At 37.1% G+C, this 24,002-nt stretch overlaps 1 protein-coding gene across 3 annotated transcripts in view; it reads left to right on the top strand.

Annotated features, from left to right (window-relative positions):
* The window catches only part of RBM25 (RNA binding motif protein 25), a 33,689-nt gene extending 11,532 nt beyond the window's left edge, over positions 1–22,157 (top strand). For 2 of the 3 annotated variants that reach the window (XM_082283601.1, XM_082283600.1), the window contains exons 4-19: positions 612–782; positions 1,088–1,145; positions 2,309–2,469; positions 5,088–5,270; positions 7,473–7,526; positions 7,778–7,861; positions 11,424–11,704; positions 12,566–12,782; positions 13,090–13,179; positions 14,753–14,826; positions 15,537–15,687; positions 16,033–16,357; positions 17,386–17,660; positions 18,097–18,195; positions 19,505–19,552; positions 20,599–22,157. In XM_082283601.1, the coding sequence (XP_082139727.1) occupies positions 612–782; positions 1,088–1,145; positions 2,309–2,469; positions 5,088–5,270; positions 7,473–7,526; positions 7,778–7,861; positions 11,424–11,704; positions 12,566–12,782; positions 13,090–13,179; positions 14,753–14,826; positions 15,537–15,687; positions 16,033–16,357; positions 17,386–17,660; positions 18,097–18,195; positions 19,505–19,552; positions 20,599–20,691 (2,364 nt within the window). In that variant the 3' untranslated portion in view covers positions 20,692–22,157. The remainder of the gene's footprint in view (positions 1–611; positions 783–1,087; positions 1,146–2,308; positions 2,470–5,087; positions 5,271–7,472; positions 7,527–7,777; positions 7,862–11,423; positions 11,705–12,565; positions 12,783–13,089; positions 13,180–14,752; positions 14,827–15,536; positions 15,688–16,032; positions 16,358–17,385; positions 17,661–18,096; positions 18,196–19,504; positions 19,553–20,598) is intronic. The other variant, XM_082283602.1, reaches the window with a different exon arrangement.
* The last annotated feature ends 1,845 nt before the right edge of the window (positions 22,158–24,002 follow it).

The raw sequence follows: 24,002 nt of genomic DNA, 5'->3' as shown, positions 1-24,002 counted from the left end.
TAGAAAGGTGTTCTGAGAAGAGAGACTGTGCATAAGGACTGTTAAATCTTAGGTGAAAGAAGTGCAGCAAAGTGGAGCAGAGAATCATGCCTATCTTTGTACAGTTAATTTACAGATATTTGCTCCTTAACCTAAAGAGGCTTTGGGTTGTGTGTTGATTACTGTTTATTCACTGCGTGGAAGCTTTAAGATCATGTGTCATGTGTCCATTGAAGCCTTTGAGACAGAGTTACTTTTCTATTCACAGCTTGGTTTTTACACTGTTAGGTAAGGTAATTCAACTTCCAACGACTCAAATGTTGCAAACTAGTTATTTGTAGGAGAAATAATACCTAATGTTACTGGATGCTCACCTTGAGTCTTCCAGTGGTTGTGTTCAGTTACACCTCTTGTTATCTTCCTTTGCCAGAAAATGGCCATTTTTTTTGTGTTGTAGCAAGTATTAAAGCCTGAACTGCTTATTGGTGTCTTACTCCATAAGCCTAACTAAGTTTTGTATGAAAATACAAATTTGAAATAAATGTGCATCCCTAAATCTTTTGTCTTACGTATTTAAATGAAAATAAAGCATTGGATTGGTTTGGTTTTTAAACTTCTCCTCCTCTTTATAGGTATTAGTTCCTACCACAGTGTCTATGGTTGGAAAACATTTGGGAGTCAGAAAAGACCATCCTGGCTTAAAGAACAAAGAAAATGATGAAAATTGTGGTCCCACTACAACTGTTTTTGTAGGCAACATTTCGGAGAAGGCCTCAGACATGCTCATACGGCAGCTTCTAGCAGTAAGTACAGCAGACTGCTTGTTAAATTTCATCCCTGGCTGATGAATAAAGTAATGACCCACAAGCAGTGTATTGAAACTAAAAGCAGAACTATTCCCACTCACTGGAATAGCAGCCCACTATGCCTGAATTCAGTACGTGAAGAGTACAGCTTTTTTACACTATAGATGCCTGTGAATATATAGACCTATTTTATTCTTAGTAGTGTTTACCCTTTCTTAATTTGATAATCTGCAAAAAGTGGTTAAGTTTTTGTAATGTTTTGAATATAAAATGAAAATTAATGATATTTCTCTGAATTGCAGAAATGTGGCTTGGTTTTGAGTTGGAAGAGAGTGCAAGGGGCATCTGGAAAACTTCAAGGTAACTGTTCATGCTTTTCAAAATCTCTAGACATACTCTTGTTTTTATTACCTGGCATCTGTTTTAATATCTTGACACATTGCTATTCTTAATCATTTTGTATTTTAAGATACTGTGATATGATAGCTGCTAAATACTTTCTAGTAAAGGGCTAGCATTTTCTGGAATTGAGACAGAATAAAATAATAAAATTGAGAAAGTTTAAATGAAAAATGTCTTGGGAGCCCTAGGTTTGCTTACCTTTCTTTTCTGAAATGGAATGATTTTATAGACTATTCCTGAGAAAGGTTCGCTGGTTTGGACTTAGTCCCCAAAGGAAGATACTGTTCTAACACTGTTACAAGTCACTTCCAATAATATGTGTTGTCCTTCTCTATGAAGGAGGTTTTCCTGATGTAAAATTTACCTTCCTTATTGTCAAGTTGAAATGATTCATTTTTTGTGACCCTTCTCCAGTGATTGCAGGAAACAGTTTTGGTTACTGGTTTTTTTGTTGTGTTTTCATATCTTGCTAGGCTTGTGGGGTTTTTTTTTCTTTTTAAGGATGTAATTTAGTTCCTTCAGCTTTTTTATGTATCACACATTTTTATTTTGCTGTCATAAAATGTTTTTCTCATTTAAAACTTCATGTAACTGTTTCGAAGACCCTGGTTTGAAATACCCTTCCCTCTAGGTTAACAGTGAGCTGTTGACTGATGCCCCCTTGGCTGTCAGACAATTGCAAATCCACCTGAGATGTCATCATATAGACTACATTTCTTAGTTAAGACAGATATGTCAAAAGCTTTATAAACATAGTCATAGAATTGTTTCAGTTGGAAGGGACCTTTTTAAGTTCATCTAGTCCAACCCCCTTTAAAGAGCAGGAACATCTTCAACTACATCAGGTTGCTCAGAGCCTCATCTAACCTGACTGTGAAAGTTTCCAGGGATGGGACATCTACAATGTGTGTACTGGTTCCATCTGATTTACTGGACTGTTAATTATATCAAAGATGAGTTCAGTGAGTGAACTTTGAGTTTCTATGATATGTACTCCTGGCTTTTAAAAAAATAAGTGCCTATGTTCCAAGGTTATTGATTCAAAGTAAGTAATTGATTCAAAAAGTAATTACCTGAAGAGCTTTAATGATTTTACTTCTCATTTCAATCATCCGTTTCAGCCTTTGGATTTTGTGAGTACAAAGAACCAGATTCCACACTACGAGCACTGAGACTACTCCATGACCTCCAGATTGGAGAGAAGAAGCTGCTGGTCAAAGTTGATGCAAAGACAAAGGCTCAGCTAGATGAGTGGAAAGCAAAGAAAAAGGCATCTAATGGGGTATGTATATAATGTGTGATTTGCATCCTTTTGGTAGGATGTCAGTGTAATGTACTTGCTAGATCAGACTGAGCATGTCTCAGTTTCTACTCCTTTCTGTCTTTAATTCCTTTTAGGATTTTGTCAGAATCACATTAATGAGTCTGAAGATATGTTGAAAGGCAGAGAAGTGTAAGCTCTTAATTCCGTAGTGTTTGAATTTATCTGCAAGCTACAACTACATCTCTAGAATCAATTCTGTAATTCATTATAAAATATAGTAATAGGTGCTGTGTATTTTGATTCTTTTGCATCATTTTTGTTTAGAAACTCTTGAAAGTACTTAAACCCTAGAAGAAGTTACTCTGTCAGTCTGTAAATTGGCTGTCTGAAAGGAATTGAGGTTTCTTTCCCCTCCACTGATGATCTTCTGGAACAAATCAATGAAAAGGAAAGAAGTAGATGATTCAGTAGAAGAGACAGTTATCAGGCAGTGGGCAGCTTCCAGACATTTAATAGATTGGAAAATTAGTTTTGTATTATTCCTTTCTAAAGCTAAGGATCTGTTCTGGTATAATTGCAGATAATTTGGTATGTTGGATTCTTGTTGAGATTCCAAGATACTTAATTGACAAGTTTGCATTGAAATTGATTGTGTCCATTTCTTTGCTGAAATAGTGTATTTCAACCCCAATCAAGTTGTGCTTTGTCTCTAACTCCTAAAGTTTTTCATGTGCCTTAATATATCACTTAAAATTTTTTTCTGTAAAGTCAAAGTGAGAAGAGCTCTTGTTCAGAAAACTAAAAATGCTAATCACACTGTAGCAGGTAAATTTTTAAAATTCCAGTTTGGCATTTTCTTTATGTAGACTATAGTGGAAACACAGATACTTCTATTTAATTTTACCTAACCAGAAGTAGAGGCATAATGATGACATGAAGTACTTGACGTGTCTTTGCATACCCCGTGCATGGGATTAAATGCAATGGCTTAGTAAAAGAGTGCTTTACTGCTTTCCTTTGCGATGTTTGAGTGGAGTACTGTACCAGCTCCTTGCCTAGGTAAGGGCTTGATTTGACTGCCTTTTCATTCTGTACTTCCTTGTTTCATGTTGGCGTCACCTGTGATACTGTACTTCACAGCTGATGTTATAAACAAGCTTAAAGTATTTCTGGAGTTCTTATACATCTCTCAGGAATTTTGTTTTCTGTGAGCCCCTGTGAGTTACAGTCAGTCTGAGGGGATTGATTGTAATAGAGCAGCAGGTACTGTTTGTGGCTTAGGTGAAGGCAGCTGTATGAGCCCATTCTCTTGAACTGTAGAATGAGATTAACTCCATGTTTTTTGTTGGGTTTTGCTGGATTTGGTAGGGTTTTTGCTCTTTTTTTTTTTTTTTTTTTTTGTTGTGGTGCAGAGAAAGGATGTGAATTGCTGAGGAGTATTGACGAAGTGCATTGTAATCAAACTGCTTGTGACTCCTTTCATGCCATCATTGGTGTGCTGGTGCCACTTGGATCCAAAAGTTGCAAATTTTTGTGAATATTTTCAATTAAGAAATCAAACATGTATACTATAACACAATTTCATATAGAGACACACCAAGCAGACCTTCATCTAATTAGCTCCTCTCCCTGATCACTTCTCCCTGGATCTCTTCAATTCCACCCCCTGTCACTACCTTCTAGCCCTTTTCAGCCTGCTCCTCCTTGGCCTGGCAGCTTCTTCAGCTCCAACTGAATCCTCCCTTCCCCCTCATTCTTAGCTGCTGCTCCATCAGACCCTTCCCTCCCCCTCACTCCACCCACCAACTTACCGCTTGACGGGATACCCAGCTGGATTCTCAGGTGAGACTCCATTTTTCTAAAAGATTCAGGGGACCAAGAGGTGGGCTACCTTGCTCAGTGTGCAGATCATCATTCTACCCTTTCATGTTATATTTAGTGAAAGGTACTTCTTTGTGTTCCTTTTCCTCCCTACAAGGTTGAAAGGGGCAAAAAGATGAGGAACTGCGAAGTACTTGATCAACAATAATTAAAAGTATAAAAAAGTTTGTCGTGCAAGGAATGTTTTCCCTAATGATGTTTCTTTAATATAGTTCTCCCATTTGAAGTTGCAGCTTGGAAATTTTAGGTAGGCATTTATATTGCATGGCACTTAAGTAGAAAGCTTTGAGGAACTGCTGTTGAAGTGACTTGAAGTTCTGGAACATAGAACACAAAACTTTTGACCAAGAGCTGCACTATAGTGATTGCCTTTCTGGGAGTGTGTGGGTGCGCTCTCTTTTCCTGTCTAGTGCCTTAATCACTATTTTTCTGTTCTGTTTTATTATGTTATTATGCAATCCTATACTTGCTCTCTGCAGCCATTCCATAAAACTGTGCAGTAAACTGTGGTATTGCCAGTGCGAAAAGATCTGACTAATACAATGCAATTGATAATTACTTGTAGGTGGTTTGGTTTTCATGTGGTGAGTTGTTTTCTTTTGTATGGGTTTGTTAATCTTTTTTTTTGTTTGGGGTTTTGCTTTTTTATAGTATATACTGTAGGGGCATGAATGTGATAATGAAAGGTGAACTTCTGATAAAGCCATTATTATTCTCAATTTGTTGAGTCCTGTTACTTTGCCATTTTTCCGTAGAACTCCAGACCGGAGACAACAAATGACGATGATGAAGCACTGGATGAGGAAACAAAGAGAAGAGATCAGATAATTAAAGGGGCCATTGAAGTCTTAATACGAGAATATTCCAGCGAGCTCAATGCCCCCTCCCAGGAATCTGACTCTCACCCCAGGAAGAAGAAAAAGGAAAAGAAGGAGGACGTATGTGTTTTGATTTTGGACAAAACAGATTTTTTTTTTTCTTCAACTCACCTTTATATAATGGCCAAACCTTGTGCAAATACTTTAAACCTAAACTTCTGATGAGAAAACAAATCAACAAGCGTTGATGTCAGCAGCAGTTTCCTTTTTTTTTTTTTTTTTTTTTTTTTTTTTTTTTTTTTTGAGCTGAAAGCTAGTCAGTTATAGACACCATCCCTTCAGGATGGTTTAGGCATTTAAGCACCTAAACTTCTTGGAACAACAGGTTTGAATCTGGGCAGGACTGTGAATCGACCTTTCATCCCTCTGAAGGTGGAAATACTGAATTTAGTGCAGTTTAATCTGTATGTGCATGTAGGGTTTTTCAGATAAGAACTTAAAAAATAACTGTAAAGAGTTCCTGCATAACATCCACTTCCAGTGAAAGATGCCAGGGCACTATTGTAATGCCACGAATTCGGTAGTTTTTGACAAAATTCTCTCTGCTTGTAGTATGAATTCTTGTAGTGTGCCTTGATCCAACTGGTTGCAGCTGTCTACCCATATGTGGAAGCACTTCATTAGTTGTGAATGTCCTTGAAGGGATCCTTCAGGGATGAAAGGCATATTGTAATCTTCCTGCCGTACAAAATCACTTTTATACACGTCTCAATTTGGCTGGATTTGGTCAGCCAGCTTTCCTATCTTGTGCAATGCAAAAAAACCCACATTAAGTAGGAATGAATGTTCTGGTTTAGACCTGCTTCTGTGAATGACCTTTTTATGGACTAAAACAAAATGGAGAAGGGGGAACAAGGATAAGCAAACTCAGGCTTAGCTTTTCCAGCGAAGTTTCTAACCATGGGAAAAAAGGCTTTCCCACCTACCATTCTGCACCTTATATGAAAGAGATTGGAAAATTGTTTGACCAAGATTTTTACCTACTTAAGTCTTCTGCAAAGTACCTGTTCCAAGGCAATGATGCAGTTTCAAATGCTTATGGAGTTTGTGTGGTGCAAGAAACATCTCCCTCAGGGAGCAAGTCTGTCTTACCACAACATTGTTAGTCATGGCCGACCTGAGGTATAAAAGTGCTGAGCTGAGAATTTGTTTTTCTTTCCTCTCCCTCCCTTTGGGAGAAGATGTTTTCTTCAATGACAATTTGAAAACGAGTCACTGTCTAATGCTGTCAGCTGTATTTTTTTTGTTACAAGCACTGTTACAATGTGTATTGTCCTGTGGGTAAAAATATATATATATCTATATATATATGGCCATGAATAATGCCAGGTAGTTAAACATGGTAAGAGACCTTTGCAGTCGTGGAAGAGCTGGGTGCTATGTCCCTGTGACAGAGCATTATTTTCTTGGCTCTGTGTTGTGTAGAACTTTACAAATCTGAGCTAGTCAAGTAGCCAAATAAGCTCTTTTAAAATACACAGCAATTGTGAAATTGCACCCCATCATCCTTCCCAGTATGGGAAGGAAGACAAGAAACTTGGAAGTTGCCATCTTTGGCCTGTGTGGATAGAGGTGGGAGTGAAGAGATGTTCTCTTGTCCATAAAAGAGAGGGGAGAGAAAGACTGTTGAGGGTGGGGGGGAAAGGGAAGGTGGATGCAGATATTGTGGGGGTGGTGAGGGGGGTGTGGAAACTCACCAGCTTTGGGGCTGTTGTCCCCTGAAGAGTGAAGATGACTCCCGCTGGTGTTAGCAGCAGAGGCTGTTAGTTCTTCTGGGTGAAGGCATGACTGCTGTGGGGGAGTTGAAAATGTGTGCGGGGAGCTGAGAGTGAGTGGAATCTGGTTTTCATTTTCAAGCACGGGGGAACCTCGCTAATTCGCACTAAATATAAGAGCAGGTGCAGTCTACCAAATTCTGCGAATTAGCGAGTAAGTAAAATCAAGACATACCCACTGCAAATACACTTATTTATTTTGGCAAGTGTAGCTTAGCCTTGTTTCTGATGCTACCATAGCGTACTAATATCCTGTAGTACACTTGTAATTCAGTGAAGTCTTACTAACATGAGACATCACTATGTGTTTTAAGTAGTGTTCAGCAAAGGGAGAATTAGCGAGGTTCTTCTGTAACTTTGTTGAATCAAAGAAATGAGATCACAGCAATACAATATTGCTTTGTAGTACAAACATACAAAACATTGTTTTTCAGAGTAGTGTGCAATCTATTTTTAAAAAAAAAAATCTCCGTGGATTTTTCCGCAGATTTTCCGCAGATTTCCAGTGGCCCCACTGATACCTTATCCACTCATCACCAAGGTTCGTTTACATTGTAGGCTTTGACAATGACTATGTTTACTGCTAGTTGCCAGATTTGTGACTTTTGTCCATCTGATTTTTTTTTTTTTCCACTCATTAACATCAGACTGTCAGGTTTGGTACTGCAGAAGGACTTTATTTATCTCTTGCAAGACTGGTTGAAAACTTCTAACCTTCAGCTTTTCTCTTGTTCTCCTGTGTCTGTACAGATGGCTGTTAATGCTTTTACTCCTGTCCCCCTTGTTTTTTAGGAGGATATAAATGCTATAGAAATGGAGGAAGACAAAAGAGACCTGATATCAAGAGAGATCAGTAAATTCAGAGACACACACAAGGTAGTATTCTTGTTTTTGCACTTGATACAATTAGGCTTTTTCAAAATCCAAAAAACCACTATTATAAAATTTAGCAGTACATTGCAATATCACTTAAAATGATGTTTATATTAGGTTTAATATACATGTAGTTCTTTACAAGTCAGAAAAAGACAGTTGCCACGTTAAAGTGGCCCGTGACATCTTTATGCTAAGACATTGATTGCTACTGAGTATTTTTCAGTCTTCTCACTTCAGCATGAAAAAAGGCAGCTTAAGTTGCTACACATACATTAAGTCAAGATATTTATAAGTGAAGGCTAAATGGGGCTGCAGTATAAGACATACACTTGAGTGTGTTTCTCTAGGTAGATTTGTAACATTATCCAAGATTTATGAAGAGATGAAACGTGAATTAAATTAAAGTCTTTTTTTTAATAGTTCTAAGTTAAGAGTGGGGGAAGATTAAAACTAGGTCAGTGGTTACCAGACTTACCAAACTTTAGATGCATGGAAGAACTGTAAATTCCCATAAAGCTAATCTATTCATTGACCCCCACCATTATGATAGAGATCATATGGTGACTAATGCAAGATGAAACTCACAGCTTGGAAAGTAACATGGAATAGGATGTAAGTATGAGTTTCTGTTTTTTATTATACTTATGGATGCCCCCTCAGAAAAATATGCAAAGGGGTAACTGGCTTGGAAATATTTGTGCACATCAAGTCCCACCCCAGGGTCCCCACTTACAGAAGTTTCCACTAATGCTAGTGCATCTGTGAATGTTTCTGCTTTGGAAAGTGATACTTGCGGATCGGAGAGCACAACTATGCATGTGATGTTCTTATTTCAATGTTTAGCTTTAAGTTGGTATTTATTTTTCCCCAACAAGATTGGACTGGTCCTTGGTCTAGGAAAGTATCAACAAGCTGCTCTTTTGAGCACACACTTTTCTTTCAAAATACCCCCAAATCAACATTAAAGAAAATGTTGAGGATACAGCAAGGTGAAGTGTGCCTGTGTTGTTTGGCTTTACCACTTGCAGTCACTGGGGATGGTACCATGTTTTCATGCAACCGTATCAGTATAAACACAGGTGACTACACGTTATTGTATGTACATGTATTCAGTTTTTCTCTTGACTGAAGTTGTTCAAGATACAAACCTGGGGGGAAAGAAGTCTAGAAAAAGTTATCTGGAGAAGCTCAGCAATTGAATGTGAAACTGGTTAGTGGTGAAACTTCAGTAGAATTACGTTCAATTCCGAGCCCCGAGTTGTCACTGATACTAAGATGCAAAAAAGTAATACTTCTTTTAAAATTGCAAACAAAATAAACAAAAACCAAGCTTCATTGTTTCAGAAGCTGTTGGGCATTTCATTGCCTTTGATTTGTATTATTGGGGGACTATTTTGGGTTTCTTAACATCAAAAATCAACTGGAAGTAGTCATTGTGTGTATTGGATATGTTTAAAAGGGGCTGTTGAATCCTTAGCAGCTGGCTAGTGAGCCCAGTGAACCTTTGCATGTTTTTGGTATGAGTTTATAAACAATAACGACAGACTGTCAGGGTATCAGCATTGCAGGGGGCGTCCATTTACAGCACGGACGAGTCTGAAGAGAGCTCAAGGTAAGATTTATAATTCTTCTACCTGTTCATTTCTGTTCATTGCTTCAGTTTATCTGATACTGTTCCCATCCCATTACCCTTTCAGATCCTTTTATTTAGGTTTACAGAAGTTGATTGAGGTCAGATTTTGATTACAAAACAGACCAGTTTATTTTTTCAATTGGATTTTAAGAAAGTGGACTTAGGAAATGGATTTAATATACCAAAACTTGTGTGTGTGTATTTACACTTGTGTGAATATATTTTTAATAAAAGAAAGAAACCCACTCTTGAGAAATCTTACCACAAAGTTTTTGAGAGTGGCGAAAAATCAGGAGTTCAACTAAAGAAATTTCTATTGGAACATCTAAGATAACCTGTAAGTATCAACCACTTCAGTATGTAAACTTTCTTTAAAAGTATATGAAATTTGAGGTAAGTTGTTTTTAAAAGTTGACAACCTAATTTAACATTTGACCCTACTGAGCTTTAACACTGTAAAGCTCTTGGATAATAGAGTGCTTAGAAATCAGTTTTTCAGCCCAGTGTATATTATAGGATCTAAGTTTTATTTTTTTCACATCAGTTTTCTACCAATTCCTACCATTTTTAGTCCCTTTTTCCTTTTGTGATTTCAATGTATCCAACATGGGGTTGCCTGTATTGTGCTATCAATGCAGCATAGTTTCACTGGATACATTAATCACTAGTGAATTAGCTTTATTTCTGTAATCCTTTGTCGGTTCTCTGGTCCCTGTGCCTATGGCAGAAGAACACTAATCAGGTAAGATTGCTTTTTAAAGTTGTCTTAAATGCTTTGTTTAAAAGAAAAGAACAAAAAAAACCACAAACCAGAGAAAATGCTGTTTCATTGTTCCAGTTTTTAATTTCATTTCAGTGATGGTAAACGTGGAGCCAAAGGGGATAAACCTGTTTATTCTGCTCAGTATTTGTTCAAAAAGTGGTATTCTGGCATCCATCAGGTTGAAATTTGGTATATTTGGTTGTTATTTGGTATATTTGTGAACCGTGTACTTGCTCTTCCTCCCAGAAACATAGCTAATAGGCAAGGTTAATCCAGTGTTGGCGGTCCATGTCCTAGCACAGCATCTGTAAGTTAACACATAACAATTGCTTCCAAGGATGGATTTATCTATCATTCTGTTGATGTATTTTCTATTGTCTTATAGGAATTCTGGTCATAAGAACTGTTTCTAATTGAAAAAAAGTGGCAATTTTGTACAATTTTTAGTAAAACTGTAGCAGGTAACCTTTAGTTTCTGTGTTTCAAAAGAGCTATTTCCAACCTTTTTTTAACTGTCTCCATCTTGCAGTCATGGAAGTAAAGATTCCATTCTGCAGAGTCCAGTTCTTACCAGTGAGCACTTAGACCATTTTTAGGGAGGGAAAAGGGGAAAAGTGTCAGTTTTCTTCACTATTTAACCGCAGGCACTGTGTGTAAGTGGATATGTTTCTTTATCCGAGTTTTCATCTAGGATGGTTTTGGTGTGCCAAGACTTTTTGGGAAACAACTCACTGTCCCAGTAAGCATTCCACTGAAATAATACTTTCCTAATTGAACAGTCTTAATTTTGTCAGCTGGAAGTTCACTTTACTTGTACCCAACTGGCTTATAGGGCCAATGGAATTTGGGTCCCACCTGAATCCTGACTGTAGTGCACTCTGAGTGTGCAGTTTAGTCAGCTCATAATACAAGGCCAGCCCTACTCTGCTAAGGTTGGAGATTGCTGGTCTGTGTAGATCTATGCTTTTGCACGAAACTTAGTCTTGTGATTGCTGCATTTTTATTTCATAAGTATGAGTTCCAAAAACACCCACCAAACCCTATTTAACATTTTTGAATTAGTGGCGGTTTTGGTATTTCCATTACCAGCCTTGTGTGTTGCGCCGGGAGTATCCACTTTGTGTAACTACAGAATTAACTATGAAAGTTCTCTTGTTGGTTTTTAGAAACTGGAGGAGGAAAAAGGCAAAAAGGAGAAAGAAAGACAGGAAATTGAAAAAGAACGCAGAGAAAGAGAAAGGGAACGGGAGCGTGAACGAGAAAGGAGGGAGCGTGAAAGAGAGAGGGAGCGTGAACGAGAGAAGGAGAAGGAACGGGAGCGTGAACGGGAGCGAGATAGGGATCGTGACCGAACTAAGGACCGAGACAGAGACCGCGAACGAGACAGAGACCGTGACAGAGATCGTGAAAGGAGTTCAGATCGCAACAAGGATCGGAGCAGATCAAGGTAAATGTACTTCAATTACTCTTCATTTTGCTTTTTCTTAGTGCTGTTTACTAAATGCATATAGTCCAGTAGATCAGCTGCCATTCAAAAGAAAATTATCCTTGCGGAAGATCATAGTTAGCAGCAGGAAATCCAAATGGGAGAATGCATGGTTTCCCCCACAGCACAAGAATATAAAAACTGCAATATGCAGTAAGCAACTCTCCACTCATGATTTAAGCATACTGTTTTTATCTCAAATCTCTCCTATTTTTCATTATTAGCTTTATTCCTGTTTAGGCTTATCTTACATTTGTGGTATTTTTTAGCTTAATCAGGTTTTACTATTTCCTTTGTTACATGGTGGGCTTCTTGGTTGGATTTTGGGGGTTTTTTTTCAGTTGGTTGGGTTTGGTTTTTTGTTTGGTTTGTGGGGTTTTTTTTAGTAAAAGCAAGGGGATTACTCTTTCAAGCGGTAATTAATCATATCGTATTCCAAGTGCTGCTTTCACGTTAAATCATCTTGTCAGAAGTGTTAAAATTGTCTCTAAGCCACATAAACATGAAAGATTTCTTAAGGATACCCTTTATTTGTGGTGGTTTTGGCTGTGGAGAACTGCTAACACAGTCTGATTAAGAAATTGCCACGTGCTTATGCTTTGTTTCTGTAGATACTGCTATTTAATGGTTAGTGCTCAAACAACTTTTACATAAATGGGTTTTTGAATACCATTAGTAAGTGTTGATTTTATGCCCATTTCTATACCAGCTAATCATCTTCTGCAACTGCAGAACTAAAATAACCTCTAAGATGCTATTAATCATTTGACTGTATGGAGAGGAAGGGTCTGTACTGAACTCTGGGGTTTTTTCTTCCCGCAGAGAAAAGAGCAGAGACAGGGAAAGAGAACGAGAACGCGAGAGGGAAAGAGAACGAGAACGCGAGAGGGAACGGGAAAGAGAACGGGAACGGGAAAGAGAACGGGAAAGAGAGCGGGAAAAGGATAAGAAGAGAGACCGAGAAGAAGATGAAGAAGATGCCTACGAACGACGAAAACTAGAGAGGAAACTGCGTGAAAAGGAAGCAGCATATCAAGAGGTAGGTTGGAATTTTTAAGGTTCTTGAAATAAAAAAATGTTTTTGAGAGTTGACAACAAGGCCTCTAGTATAAAATATATCATTCCTTCTCCTTTTCCTAAATATCTTTTAAATCATTTGAGTACATGATCTGGGGCAGAGTATGTAAGTCACTGTCAAAATAGACTTTTTATTCTGATGTTTTAAATTAAAATCATGCAGATTATTTATAATACAGTTGTTTTAAACAACAATCCAAACTAACTTTAAAGTAGTATTGCTGTTCTTCATGTTCTTGAGGATTGGAGTGTATTTTTTTCTGTTGCAGCGTCTTAAAAACTGGGAAATCAGAGAACGAAAAAAAAGTCGAGAATATGAAAAAGAGGCTGAGAGGGAAGAAGAAAGAAGAAGGGAAATGGTAAGGCTTATAGTTTTACATGTAGTTTTCCCTGCCTTGTTCTCTTGGTCCCATTTAGAATGGAATATTCTACTGTTATGTTTATGGATAGTAATAGAGCTCTCATTTTGTATAAAAGGCTGTGGTTTTTAATACCAAAAAAATACTCAGTTAATAGACTTGAAACAGAAGATGTCTAGTAAGTGGGAGTACTACTTAGAGTCTGGGGAAAAAAAAGCCTAGTGGCTTGGTCTTGTGAAGGCAGAAGAGTGAGAAGTAGGCAGCTGCAAAATACTGTCGTCTGATCAGCATGCACTGTTACATCTGTAACTTTTGTCAGACTTGTGACAAAGCCTACTGTGTGTTCTGTGTCATGCAGGTGGAACTAGACCTATTTTTTTAACTTCCAGCCTGCTCATGTGCCCAAACCTTCTATGAGATATGATACAATATTCTTTAATGTATCTAAGCACTTTATAAACTCCTGTCTTTAGTTCACTAGTTGTGCAATTATCACAGTTATTAATGTAACACTTGGAAGTTTTGTTCGAAAAGACACCTTTGCAAGATAGATAATTCTGTAATCTCATAGTTCTGTGCTAAAGCATAAGGAAGTTATTTTAAGTTTTAGGGGTGTTATTTCACTTCATAGTTTCCCAGAGAAAGCGAGAAGATGTTGAGAGAGTAGACAATGGATTAGGAATTGCTTCAAAGCCATATATGCAAAGAAACACGTGGGATTATAAAACACATTGTTTCATGTGGAATCCAGGTTTTCCCTCTAAATGCGTGAGGGGAAAAAATGTTTGAAATGGACTCAAGGATATTTTCCATTCCTAATCCTCCTGCATGCTGGCTTTGGATGGCAGTTATAGAAAGCAGTGTTAAATTTTGTGCTGAAATTACATCCATAATCATAATTTGTTTCTCAAAGTCATCAGCATAGAAGTATCTTACTATTGGTTTAAGGATGTTGCTTAGATACAGGTTATAAGGTCCTAATTTAATTTTCCTTAAAGAACTGGGGTTTTTGCCTTTTTATTTTATCAGAGGGGGAGAGAGTGTCTCCTCTTTCTCCCTCACCCCCTACAGTGTTAGGCCTGTACATTAATACCACATAGGCCTGTACATTAGTCCCACATGGTTTGTATCAGTACCACAACAGGAGAGTGCTTATCCTAGGAGCAGCCATCAGCTTTGTTTCTCTGCATGACTGTCTTAAAAAAGCCTCTTGAAACAAAGCAGTACTGATAAAATACACTTAGGCTGCCATGTTGAAATACCCAGTGCTAGACTTAAAGGATTTGGAGAACAGGAACTTTTGATCATCTGTAATGTAAAACAAAAAACCCCAAATAAATACGGGGGGGGAGGGGGGGTGTATGTGTATATATATATATATATATGCAAATCAGTGACACAATCCCAGTGGACCCTCTGGATGCAATACCAAAACTTTTCCATAATCTGTTTGGAAAACTCTGTATTTTTATTTTGAAGCAGAGTAGATCTACAATTAATTTACTAATAGTACTAATTTTAAACTCTTGGAAAGGAAACCAGAAATTGTTATATAAGTTTCAATTCCTTGCAGGCAAAAGAAGCCAAACGGTTGAAAGAATTCTTAGAAGATTATGATGATGACAGAGATGATCCAAAATACTACAGGTATGTCTTTGTATTCCTAACACCAAAATCTCCATTGTTCATTTTAACACAGTTGTGGGGTTTGTTGGCAGATGCTGATGGAGTTTATATTTACCTCGTAATGTAGCAATAAAAGGGTTATAATGACCTAAATTTTTTAAGTGTCACTTGATAAGTGACAGAGGGAGAAGGGAAGCTCCTTACTTCTACTTGTTAATGCTTGGGAGCAGCTGCTCATTCGTATCACTTTACTTTAGGGTGAGGCAGGGCAGAGGTCAGTGTAATGTCAAAATAAGGTGCTGAGAGCAGGGAGAAGGGAACAAACATGCCTCTAAATAATTCACTGCAAAGAAGCTGTAAATAGTATGAAGAAGAAGCTTGTTAATGTAAATGATTGGGAGCATCCTTCAGCATGGGACTAGCTAACATTTGCATTAAACTAATTTAGCACAAGTGGTTTTTGTCAAAACCTATAAAACTTGATTCTTTCTCTAGAGAGATCAACAACCACATTCTCTACTTATGATTAATGTGGTAGGGTAGATTCTGTACAGTAAGGTTGAGAACTGGTATCTTAGATTCTTCTGTTACAAAAACAGAGGATGCCAGATGCTCTTATGAATCTTACTTTCAGTTAGTGTGAGATATATCTGTATGGAGTTTTTCTTGTACTGTGGTACAAGCCTCTCATTGAAATGTTCTTTCAAGTACAAACTGTGTATTTTTTGTAGGGGTAGTGCTCTTCAGAAGAGGCTACGAGACAGGGAGAAAGAGATGGAAGCAGATGAACGAGATAGGAAAAGGGAAAAAGAAGAATTAGAAGAAATTAGGCAGCGTCTTCTGGCTGAAGGACATCCAGATCCAGATGCAGAACTCCAGAGGGTGAGTTGCTGTTGGTCTGACAGGAAGAAGAGACTCCTTTGTAATCTGGTTGTATTGAGCAAAATCGCGTAAGAGATCTGATATTTACTATTTTCTCTATTCACTTTTTCTTAAAAAGAAGTTCAGATAAACAGTAAGAACAATGGAAATGAAAAATAGCTTTCTAGATCAACATCCAGATTTGATGGAGTTTGAAAACAAATTTGAATTAATCAGTATTCCTTACAATAATGCCAGTAATTACAAGTATTTTTCTTAACTAAAGAGGTGGATCTTTATATTCTTTTCAAACAGTATTGGTTTTGAGAGAGCTGCTATTTTTGCTAATTGTCTCTCTCATTGTAGATGGAGCAGGAGGCTGAGCGGCGTAGGCAGCCACAAATAAAACAAGAGCCAGAATCTGAGGAGGAAGAGGAAGACAAGGTGGAAAAAGAAGAAAAAAGAGAAGAGCCAGAGGAAGAGGAGGAGGAGCCTGAACAAAAGCCCTGCCTTAAACCAACTTTACGACCCATCAGTTCTGCTCCATCTGTTTCTTCTGCTAGTGGAAATGCAACTCCTAACACACCTGGTGATGAATCTCCCTGTGGCATCATTATCCCTCATGAAAATTCACCTGAACAACAGCAACTGGAGGAGCATCGACCCAAAATAGGACTTAGCCTCAAATTGGGCAAGTTTACATTTTATTTCAATCTTTCCTATGGGATCAAAATGAGAATTGTCAAGCTGAGTAGCCACATGGTTTTCCAAATATGTAATGTGTTTTGATGTACTTATATCAAGCAGTTGTTATCCAGATGCTGTGCTTGAGTTGTCCTATCCAGAAGATACGTTTTATAGAGCTCTCTTCATCCAAAACCTTGAGGGCAAAAAAGGAGGGAAGTTTATGAGCTAAGGAGGCGTGTTCAAGAGCTAATGTTTTTTAGGAATGTTCTGAGCTGGGATTGGTTACTTTCACAGGCTTTTTCACCTTAATGTATCTGTAAATATCTTTTTTAAAACTCATTGCTACTTTTCATTGGTATACGTATATGTTAAATTTAAGTGCTAGGTAGTTCTTATGTTTACCTAAGAACCTTTTAAAGAAAAACAAAATTAGATTTCTTTTCTTCCTTTTAGAATATCACAGTGAACTGATAACAGTTGAGTGAAATTTGAGCATAGAGTTCCTTAGTACTTTAGCAAGTTCCTGCTGTTTTAAAAAAAATTAGTTCTGAGCAGCTGAAATAAGAATATTTGTATTCCAGAAGGTTTGTGTATTTATTATTTACTATTTTGATTAAATTATGCCAGGCTGCACTTCGAGCTTACACTGTCTTATATCTTGAATGATGAGAGACTGTATGGTATCAGGCTGATTAACACTTTCTTATGCATTACAACCTTTCACATCTGTGTTCTGTCTTTTCTAAGGTTGGAACTCAGTGATTGTCTTCCCTCAGAGAGAGTGCTAATGGTTTTCAGGGCAGAGAAGGAAGACCCTATTTTTCAAAAGGCTCAGGGTCTTGAACAAACTCCATTAGACATCTCTACCTCTTTTCCCACTTTTATAACAGAGTTTGAGAGATTAAAAGCCAATGCCAGGCATTCACAGACATTTATGTAGCATACAAACCAATATTCCTCAAGTAATGGGGGAAGAGCAAACTAGCTTCAGTTGCAGTTGATGAATATGTTACTCTGTCTTTTGGGTTGCAGGTGCCTGCAATAGTCCTAATCAGCCCAATGCTGTAAAAAGGAAGAAGCTTGCTGTGGATAGTGTTTTCAATAAATTTGATGATGAAGACAGCGACGATGTGCCCCGGAAAAGGAAACTTGTTCCCCTGGATTATGGAGAAGAAGATAAAAGCAGTATCAAAGGCAGTGTCAATACAGAAGAAAAGCGCAAACATATTAAGAGTCTCATTGAGAAGATTCCCACAGCAAAACCAGAGCTCTTTGCTTATCCTCTTGACTGGTCAATTGTGGATTCAGTAAGTAGATTTCATTTAATCATTCTTAAAAAGGCTTAATTTTTCCAAGTAAATCTTACAATTTATTAGAAAAACAAGGTTACTGGGACTCCAGTGGATTGGAGTATCATCATCAAGTGGCGTCAAACTTGAATCCTCTATTTATTGTTCATACATAATCCTTATTCTGAAGTAGGCCTGCTTATTTTTGTTTGGTCTCTCTTGAATTGCCACTACTAATTGTCAAGCAGTTTTATGGAAGGAGAAAAACATGTTTTTACAGGGCCTTTTGAGTGGCTCTCAGAAATACTTGCAGATGCCAAATCTCTAAGGGTTATATCATTGATAGGAAAATGTATCTTCTGCTAAATAGCTGTTTGAGATGCCTGCTGGGCAATTGTTGCAACAGAGTGAAGTTTAAGGTAATTATTCATTTTGGTTTTGTGTTTTTTTCCAGACACTAATGGAACGTCGAATCAGACCATGGATCAACAAGAAAATAATAGAATATATTGGTGAAGAAGAAGCCACACTAGTTGACTTTGTTTGCTCTAAGGTTCGTATCTTCCGTGTTCTCTGTGAAGTTTGGAGTTCGCTCCCTGTTTAAACTGCAGCAGTGACTGCTGGATCTGTATTTGGAAGCAGTCTGTTCTTAACTTCTCAGTAATCTGTGATACTGGTCAGCAGAGACAGTTGGTGTACTTGGAATCAATGTGTACCCTAATGTTTTACAAGTTTACCTCCCTTAATGCCTATGTACCATATGTACATGCTAGATGCTCTGATATCTGTTAGAGAAACATGGAACCAGAGAAAGAAATAATCAGTTGACAAGAGCAGCTGTTTTAACTGATGGTTTTATCATTAGATTTCAGAGTTAGTATCTCATTTGCTACTAAAATTTTTTAGCTTAAAAATAGGATTTATGTAAATGTAGGAGAAAAACAGCTATGGTTTTTATATACCTTTTTGGATTAACTAGATGAATTTCTTTAAAAGCTTTTTAGATGTTGTTCCTTTAGTAGTAAGCAAATAAGTGAGGTTTTAGAATTAGCATTTGAACTCATTCCTTTTAGCCATTGCATGACTTGTTTAAACTAAAGTCTGTGTAGCTTCTTCCAGCAAATTACAAACTAAATTCTTACAAGTTGCCTTTTTTAATCTCTTTGGACAAGTCCGTGGTTTTTTATCAATAGGGAATTTTGAAAATTCTTCAGTTTTCATGGTACTTGTGTTTATAATGGCTTGTCTTGGTTTATCTTGTGGGGCTACTGTATGAGAGGCAAAGCAAGTCCTGAGGGTTTTGTTACACAGTTGATTAGGAAAAAGTCAAAAGCAGAAGTTGAATATTTGCCATGCTTACATTATATATGTGTGTGTGTGCATATATATAAAAAAATTAATGGAATTCTATGGTATTGAAAGACAACTTAATTGGTTCTGAAAAAAAAATTAAATACTTAACCAGGTAGGTGAGAAGTCCAGTTATGAGGAGTATTACAGGAAGAGCTTTGCCTTTGTTTTCCATTAACAGTTTATTGTTGAAGGAAGGGAAGCTTTTGCCTTAAATTAAGAAAGCATAATTTGAGATGTTAGAATAGCCAGCAAATACAGGACCTGTGAATCTCTGGAGCTTCCTGGAACTTGTTCCTCAGTCATTGGCCGTAAGCTACCACTCACTATGATGGGTTCTGATGCAGTTTAGTACTAATTTTTGCCACGGCTATTACTGGAACCTAATGAACTGCAAATACTTCTTGCATGTGCAAAGCATTCAGAATTCCTTGGACATAACTGGATTTTGTCCAAAAATGTGTATAGGGCTTATTCTAAGTTTTCAGTCTAAAAACATTTGTTTCTTTCAGGTTATGGCTCACAGCTCACCACAGAGCATACTGGATGATGTTGCCATGGTAAGCAGAAATTCTGTAACTGATACACCTTCTACATTTTATTGAAGCTAGAAGTCAATTATGCAAAATAGCGAGAGTCCATAACAGAAAACACGCATTAGATATGATTAAGCACATCATGCTAGCACAGGCATTAGTTTGCAGTTATGATACCTAGGTACAAATTACTGACTCGTCTTCAGGATTTCTCAGTATTCAGAAATGTGGAACAAAGATTTTTGTCCCTACGAGTAGATGTCAAAATCAACAATAACAGAACTGTATCAGAAAGAAAAACTTTTGTTCCTTCGTGTTCTTCTAAATAGATTTGTATTAGTGGTTTAGTGGGTCTTTTCCTAATTAATGAGCAAAAGGTGATTTTCTGTAGAAGAGTAAAAACTCTTTTTTGCCTGATGTTGGAAGAGAGAGACTTCATGAAATAATGCTACTGTTCCACCATGTTTTCATACACTGAAGGATGAATAAACACTAATTGTCCAGTCTCTTCCTGTAAGGAAACTTGGAGGCAAAGTTGGTAGGAGCCACATGCATAGTGCAAGATAGTAGATTAGTTTTGGTGTGATTAGGAACTTGGGGAACTTCTGAGAGATGTTGTGGACGCTAGAAGTTTGTACGGATTCAAGAAAGCCTAGATAGTAAGTTCAGGGAAGAGAAATCCATTAAGAGTTTAATAAATATCTAAGGAAGTTCCAAGCTGAAAATGAGCGGAGATTAGGAGTTAATTTAAGGGAAAATACCACTTGTGAATGTCCTGTTCTTACATTCTTTCTGAGCCTGCCATTTCCCTGCCTCTTCCCAAACCACTTTTGGATACTAGCTTACTGCTGCCTTTATCTCTAAGTGCTCAACAGCTGCACTATACAAGTATATAGTTAGAGCCTGGTCACTGATGCTGGACAGATGAGCTTGCCAGTTTTTTTTAGTCCCTCCCTCAAAGACTTGTATTATGCTACCTGCACTTTGTAGTTCTGATGTATCTACAATTAGTCTTTATAGCTGGAATGCATAACCTAAAAAATAATCTATAAAATGTGTATTTCCTACAGGTACTAGATGAAGAAGCTGAAGTTTTCATAGTCAAAATGTGGAGGTTGTTGATATACGAGACAGAAGCAAAGAAGATTGGCCTAGTGAAATAAAGCGCTCTCCTTGCTTCTAGGGTTCCACTTCAATTTTGGGCTTTTTTTTTTCCCCCCATTGTTCAGAGACATTGAATTCTCTCTGTTCTCAGAGACTTGAGACCTGTATTTTTTTATGTAGAAAATGTGAATTTTTTTGTCCTCTGCTCTGAGGCCCCTTTTACCCTTCTCAGTTAGTTATCAAATCCTGCATTGGTTCTCTTTATAATACAAGAGGTACAATTACCGGTATGTTTTATAAGCTGCAGCTACTGTACATGCTCTTTGGTAATTTTGTTATGTTACTCTGATTCTTGTAAATACTAAGAAAAAAAAAATCCCCTGTTTTGCAAAACATTTGCACTTAATGTGGAACTATATCAGTTACAGATGAAGACAAAGGATTTTACTGCAAGTTTATCAGTGGTTTTTTGGGGGCATACTTTCCCTTTTTTTATTTAAGGAATGATCAAAATACGATTTAAAAATAAGTATCTTGAGCTGTTTTTAAAGAACAGCTTTGTGTGTTCATTTGATCTCTTCATCTGACTGGAAAAGGAGTTCCTTCAAACTTCTCTTTCTAATGTGAACCAGTAGTGGTCTTGGTACTTCGTTGCCCATTAAGAATTACTAATGAAGCTGGGAACTTAATCTCTTGCAGATGCTCTGCTTCTTTCTCAGAAAGTGCAAATCACAGGAAGTTTTTTATTTAGTCAGTTAAAACAAGAGCAGGACCTAAATTCAGTAAGTGCTATCTAATGGTTTCTGGTTTTTTCTTCTGGTGAATTTCGTTCTAGCCCTTACCTACTATCCCTGCTGTCTCCAAAATAATCAGATGTCTTTTTTTGAAAGAAATTATTTTTTAAAACTTTTTTTTAGTATTTAGAAACAAAATAAACAAAAAGCCCTGTTTGGATGTAACTGTCTCTTAAAAAAAACCAACCATGAAAACTAAACTATAAGTTTTCAAACAAAGCTGAAATCTTGTTTTTATCCATACTGTTAAACTAGCCCTGACTTTTGTTTTCTACTGTATGCCGTCTGTTGTCCACAAAAAGAGGGTAATATTTTCCTGCCTTGTTTGTATGTTTTTTTATAAATAGACTGATATGGTATAAATGATGACATGTACTGTAAACTGCATTTTTTTTATCTCATACCTGGGTAAGAAGTCAAATCTATAATGTGCTGTGAGCTGTTTTGATTGCAGGAGGACTGTGTTCCAGGGAGCAAACTGTCTCAAAATTATTTTTAATTTTTAAAACAATTCTTAATAGCAAACAAATTAAGTAAAAGTGTTCCAGTATCTCTATATTGTATTTAACTGAAGGATACAGGTTGACCTGTTCAGAAAACATAACTGTGACCTTGAGTTACTAGTTCTTTGTATCTGGAGAGGACACTTGAAAACACTGTTCTTAACAAATGGGATCGTGTAAAGGTTCCACCATGTAAATATTTCAGATATTAAAAATGTATATATTTGATTTAAGGGTTGACATTCTTTTGGAGTCTTATGCAGCATGCAATTGTATTTAACACTGCTTACTGAATCAACAAGTGTTCCCAAATTAGGGATGGGGGTTTTTTTAAAACTACCTCCTGCTTGTATCAGATGACTAGAAGCCTGCAAATTTAGACATCATCCTAGTATGTTCTTTCTCATCCCTGTGGTACTACACTACACACCACAAAATGTTCTTTTTTGACTTTAAGTGTCATGCTCAGATGTTACTTGTATGTTGTGCTTGAGTTTGCATGAGAATGTTTTTGTTTGCATGCTTATATGTTGCAATCTTCCTATTTTTTCTGCAACTTGATGGTTACAACCGTAAGAAATTACATCCCTGTTCTCCGTATACAGTTCTGCATTTACCATTTACCAAAAAGTTTTCAAATTCTAAATAAATTCAAAACTTGCCCTGTTAGTAGAAAATACAGAGAAGAGCGAGAGTGAACTTCATGAGTGCCTTTTGACCTCGTAAATGGCATTCTCTCTCATTAGTAGTAGTTAAGCAAGACAAATGTGACAAACACATTGTAATGCCACTGTGTGACAGATTGCCCAACATCCTTATACAGATTCTTCAGAGAAAGCTCAAGTTGTGAAACTTCCGTTTATTTCTGCCCTAAACTAAAGCTGTGTGTGCAATAGATGTAAGCTTGTACTCTTCCTTTCCTGAGGAGACCAAAGGTGCCTGGATGAGAAAGACATGTAGACTTCAAGCTGGAGTGTTAAATATCTAGGTAAATAAGTATATAGAATCATTGTGATATCATCAAAACAATTTTGTAGAAGTTGAGATTTTCTTCAGTAGAGGAATAAGAAAGGAATGTTCACTAGATGAACTCTGGTTTGGCTTACCAGCTTTTCATTTTTCAGAATGCAAGTATAAAGTCACTTCTACTTTTACCTCTTAGTCAAATTACTGTTATTATGTCTCAGTGATACTGTATTTTGTGTGTGTCAGTGGTGCTGGGGAGTACAACACAGATTATGTATTATCAACATGCAGTAACAGAATTATTTCAAGATAAATTAGGAAAATCTGGGGTAGAAAAAGCCTTTTTTGCCAGTATTACAACAGTTCACTGTCTGGAGGTATGATTTAATACACTGTGTTATGTTAATGAATGCACAGATCGAGAGTATGCTCAAAATGAGATACATGAGTAAAGTATGTATGTTGCCACCAGGTACTCAGTGCATCATGCCATAGTACAACCCATACTGTGAGGGAGGTACTCCAGAAGTTCCACATACTGTGTAGTGAAAAAATACCACTATTTACACAGCAGGACTGGATGTACTTGTTTATCTGGACCGTACTGTGGAGTAAGGCTTTAAAACTTGACATGACACATGCTCTTATTCTCCTGATAATCATTTTGTGCAACTACCATTCAGTGTTTGGAATATGTAAGTGCAAAATCTGAAGTATCATTTTTCTTTATTAATATGCATTGAAAAGAAATGGGAAGCAAGGAGCAAGTAAGATCCATCAGCAAGAATTATATATTTTTATATTTAAGTTGGTGCGAGACTTTTTTTGTTCTTAAGAGTATTTAACCTGCTCACCTATTGATTTGGTCTTCCTAATCTTGGCTGTTTCCTTCATTCTCTTTAAGCAGGAACCTGTACTGAAAATAATGATCTAGCTAGATGGTCATGGCTCTAAATGTGGGCAGGGGAAAGGCCTCAAACAGTGAGTTTAGCTTCTTACTGAATTCCTGTGTCTCACTACTAATGCTTTCCTACTACTGAGAGGGAAGTAGACCTTTCATGCTTAGTAAATAGAGTTGCTAGATAGCTGCTTGCAGGAATAGTATTT

The sequence above is a fragment of the Coloeus monedula genome (assembly GCF_965178545.1).
Source record: "Coloeus monedula genome assembly, chromosome: 6".
Lineage (NCBI taxonomy): Eukaryota > Metazoa > Chordata > Aves > Passeriformes > Corvidae > Coloeus > Coloeus monedula.
The sequence above is the reverse complement of the archived record's forward strand: the minus strand, read 5'-3'. Positions and strand labels throughout refer to the sequence as shown.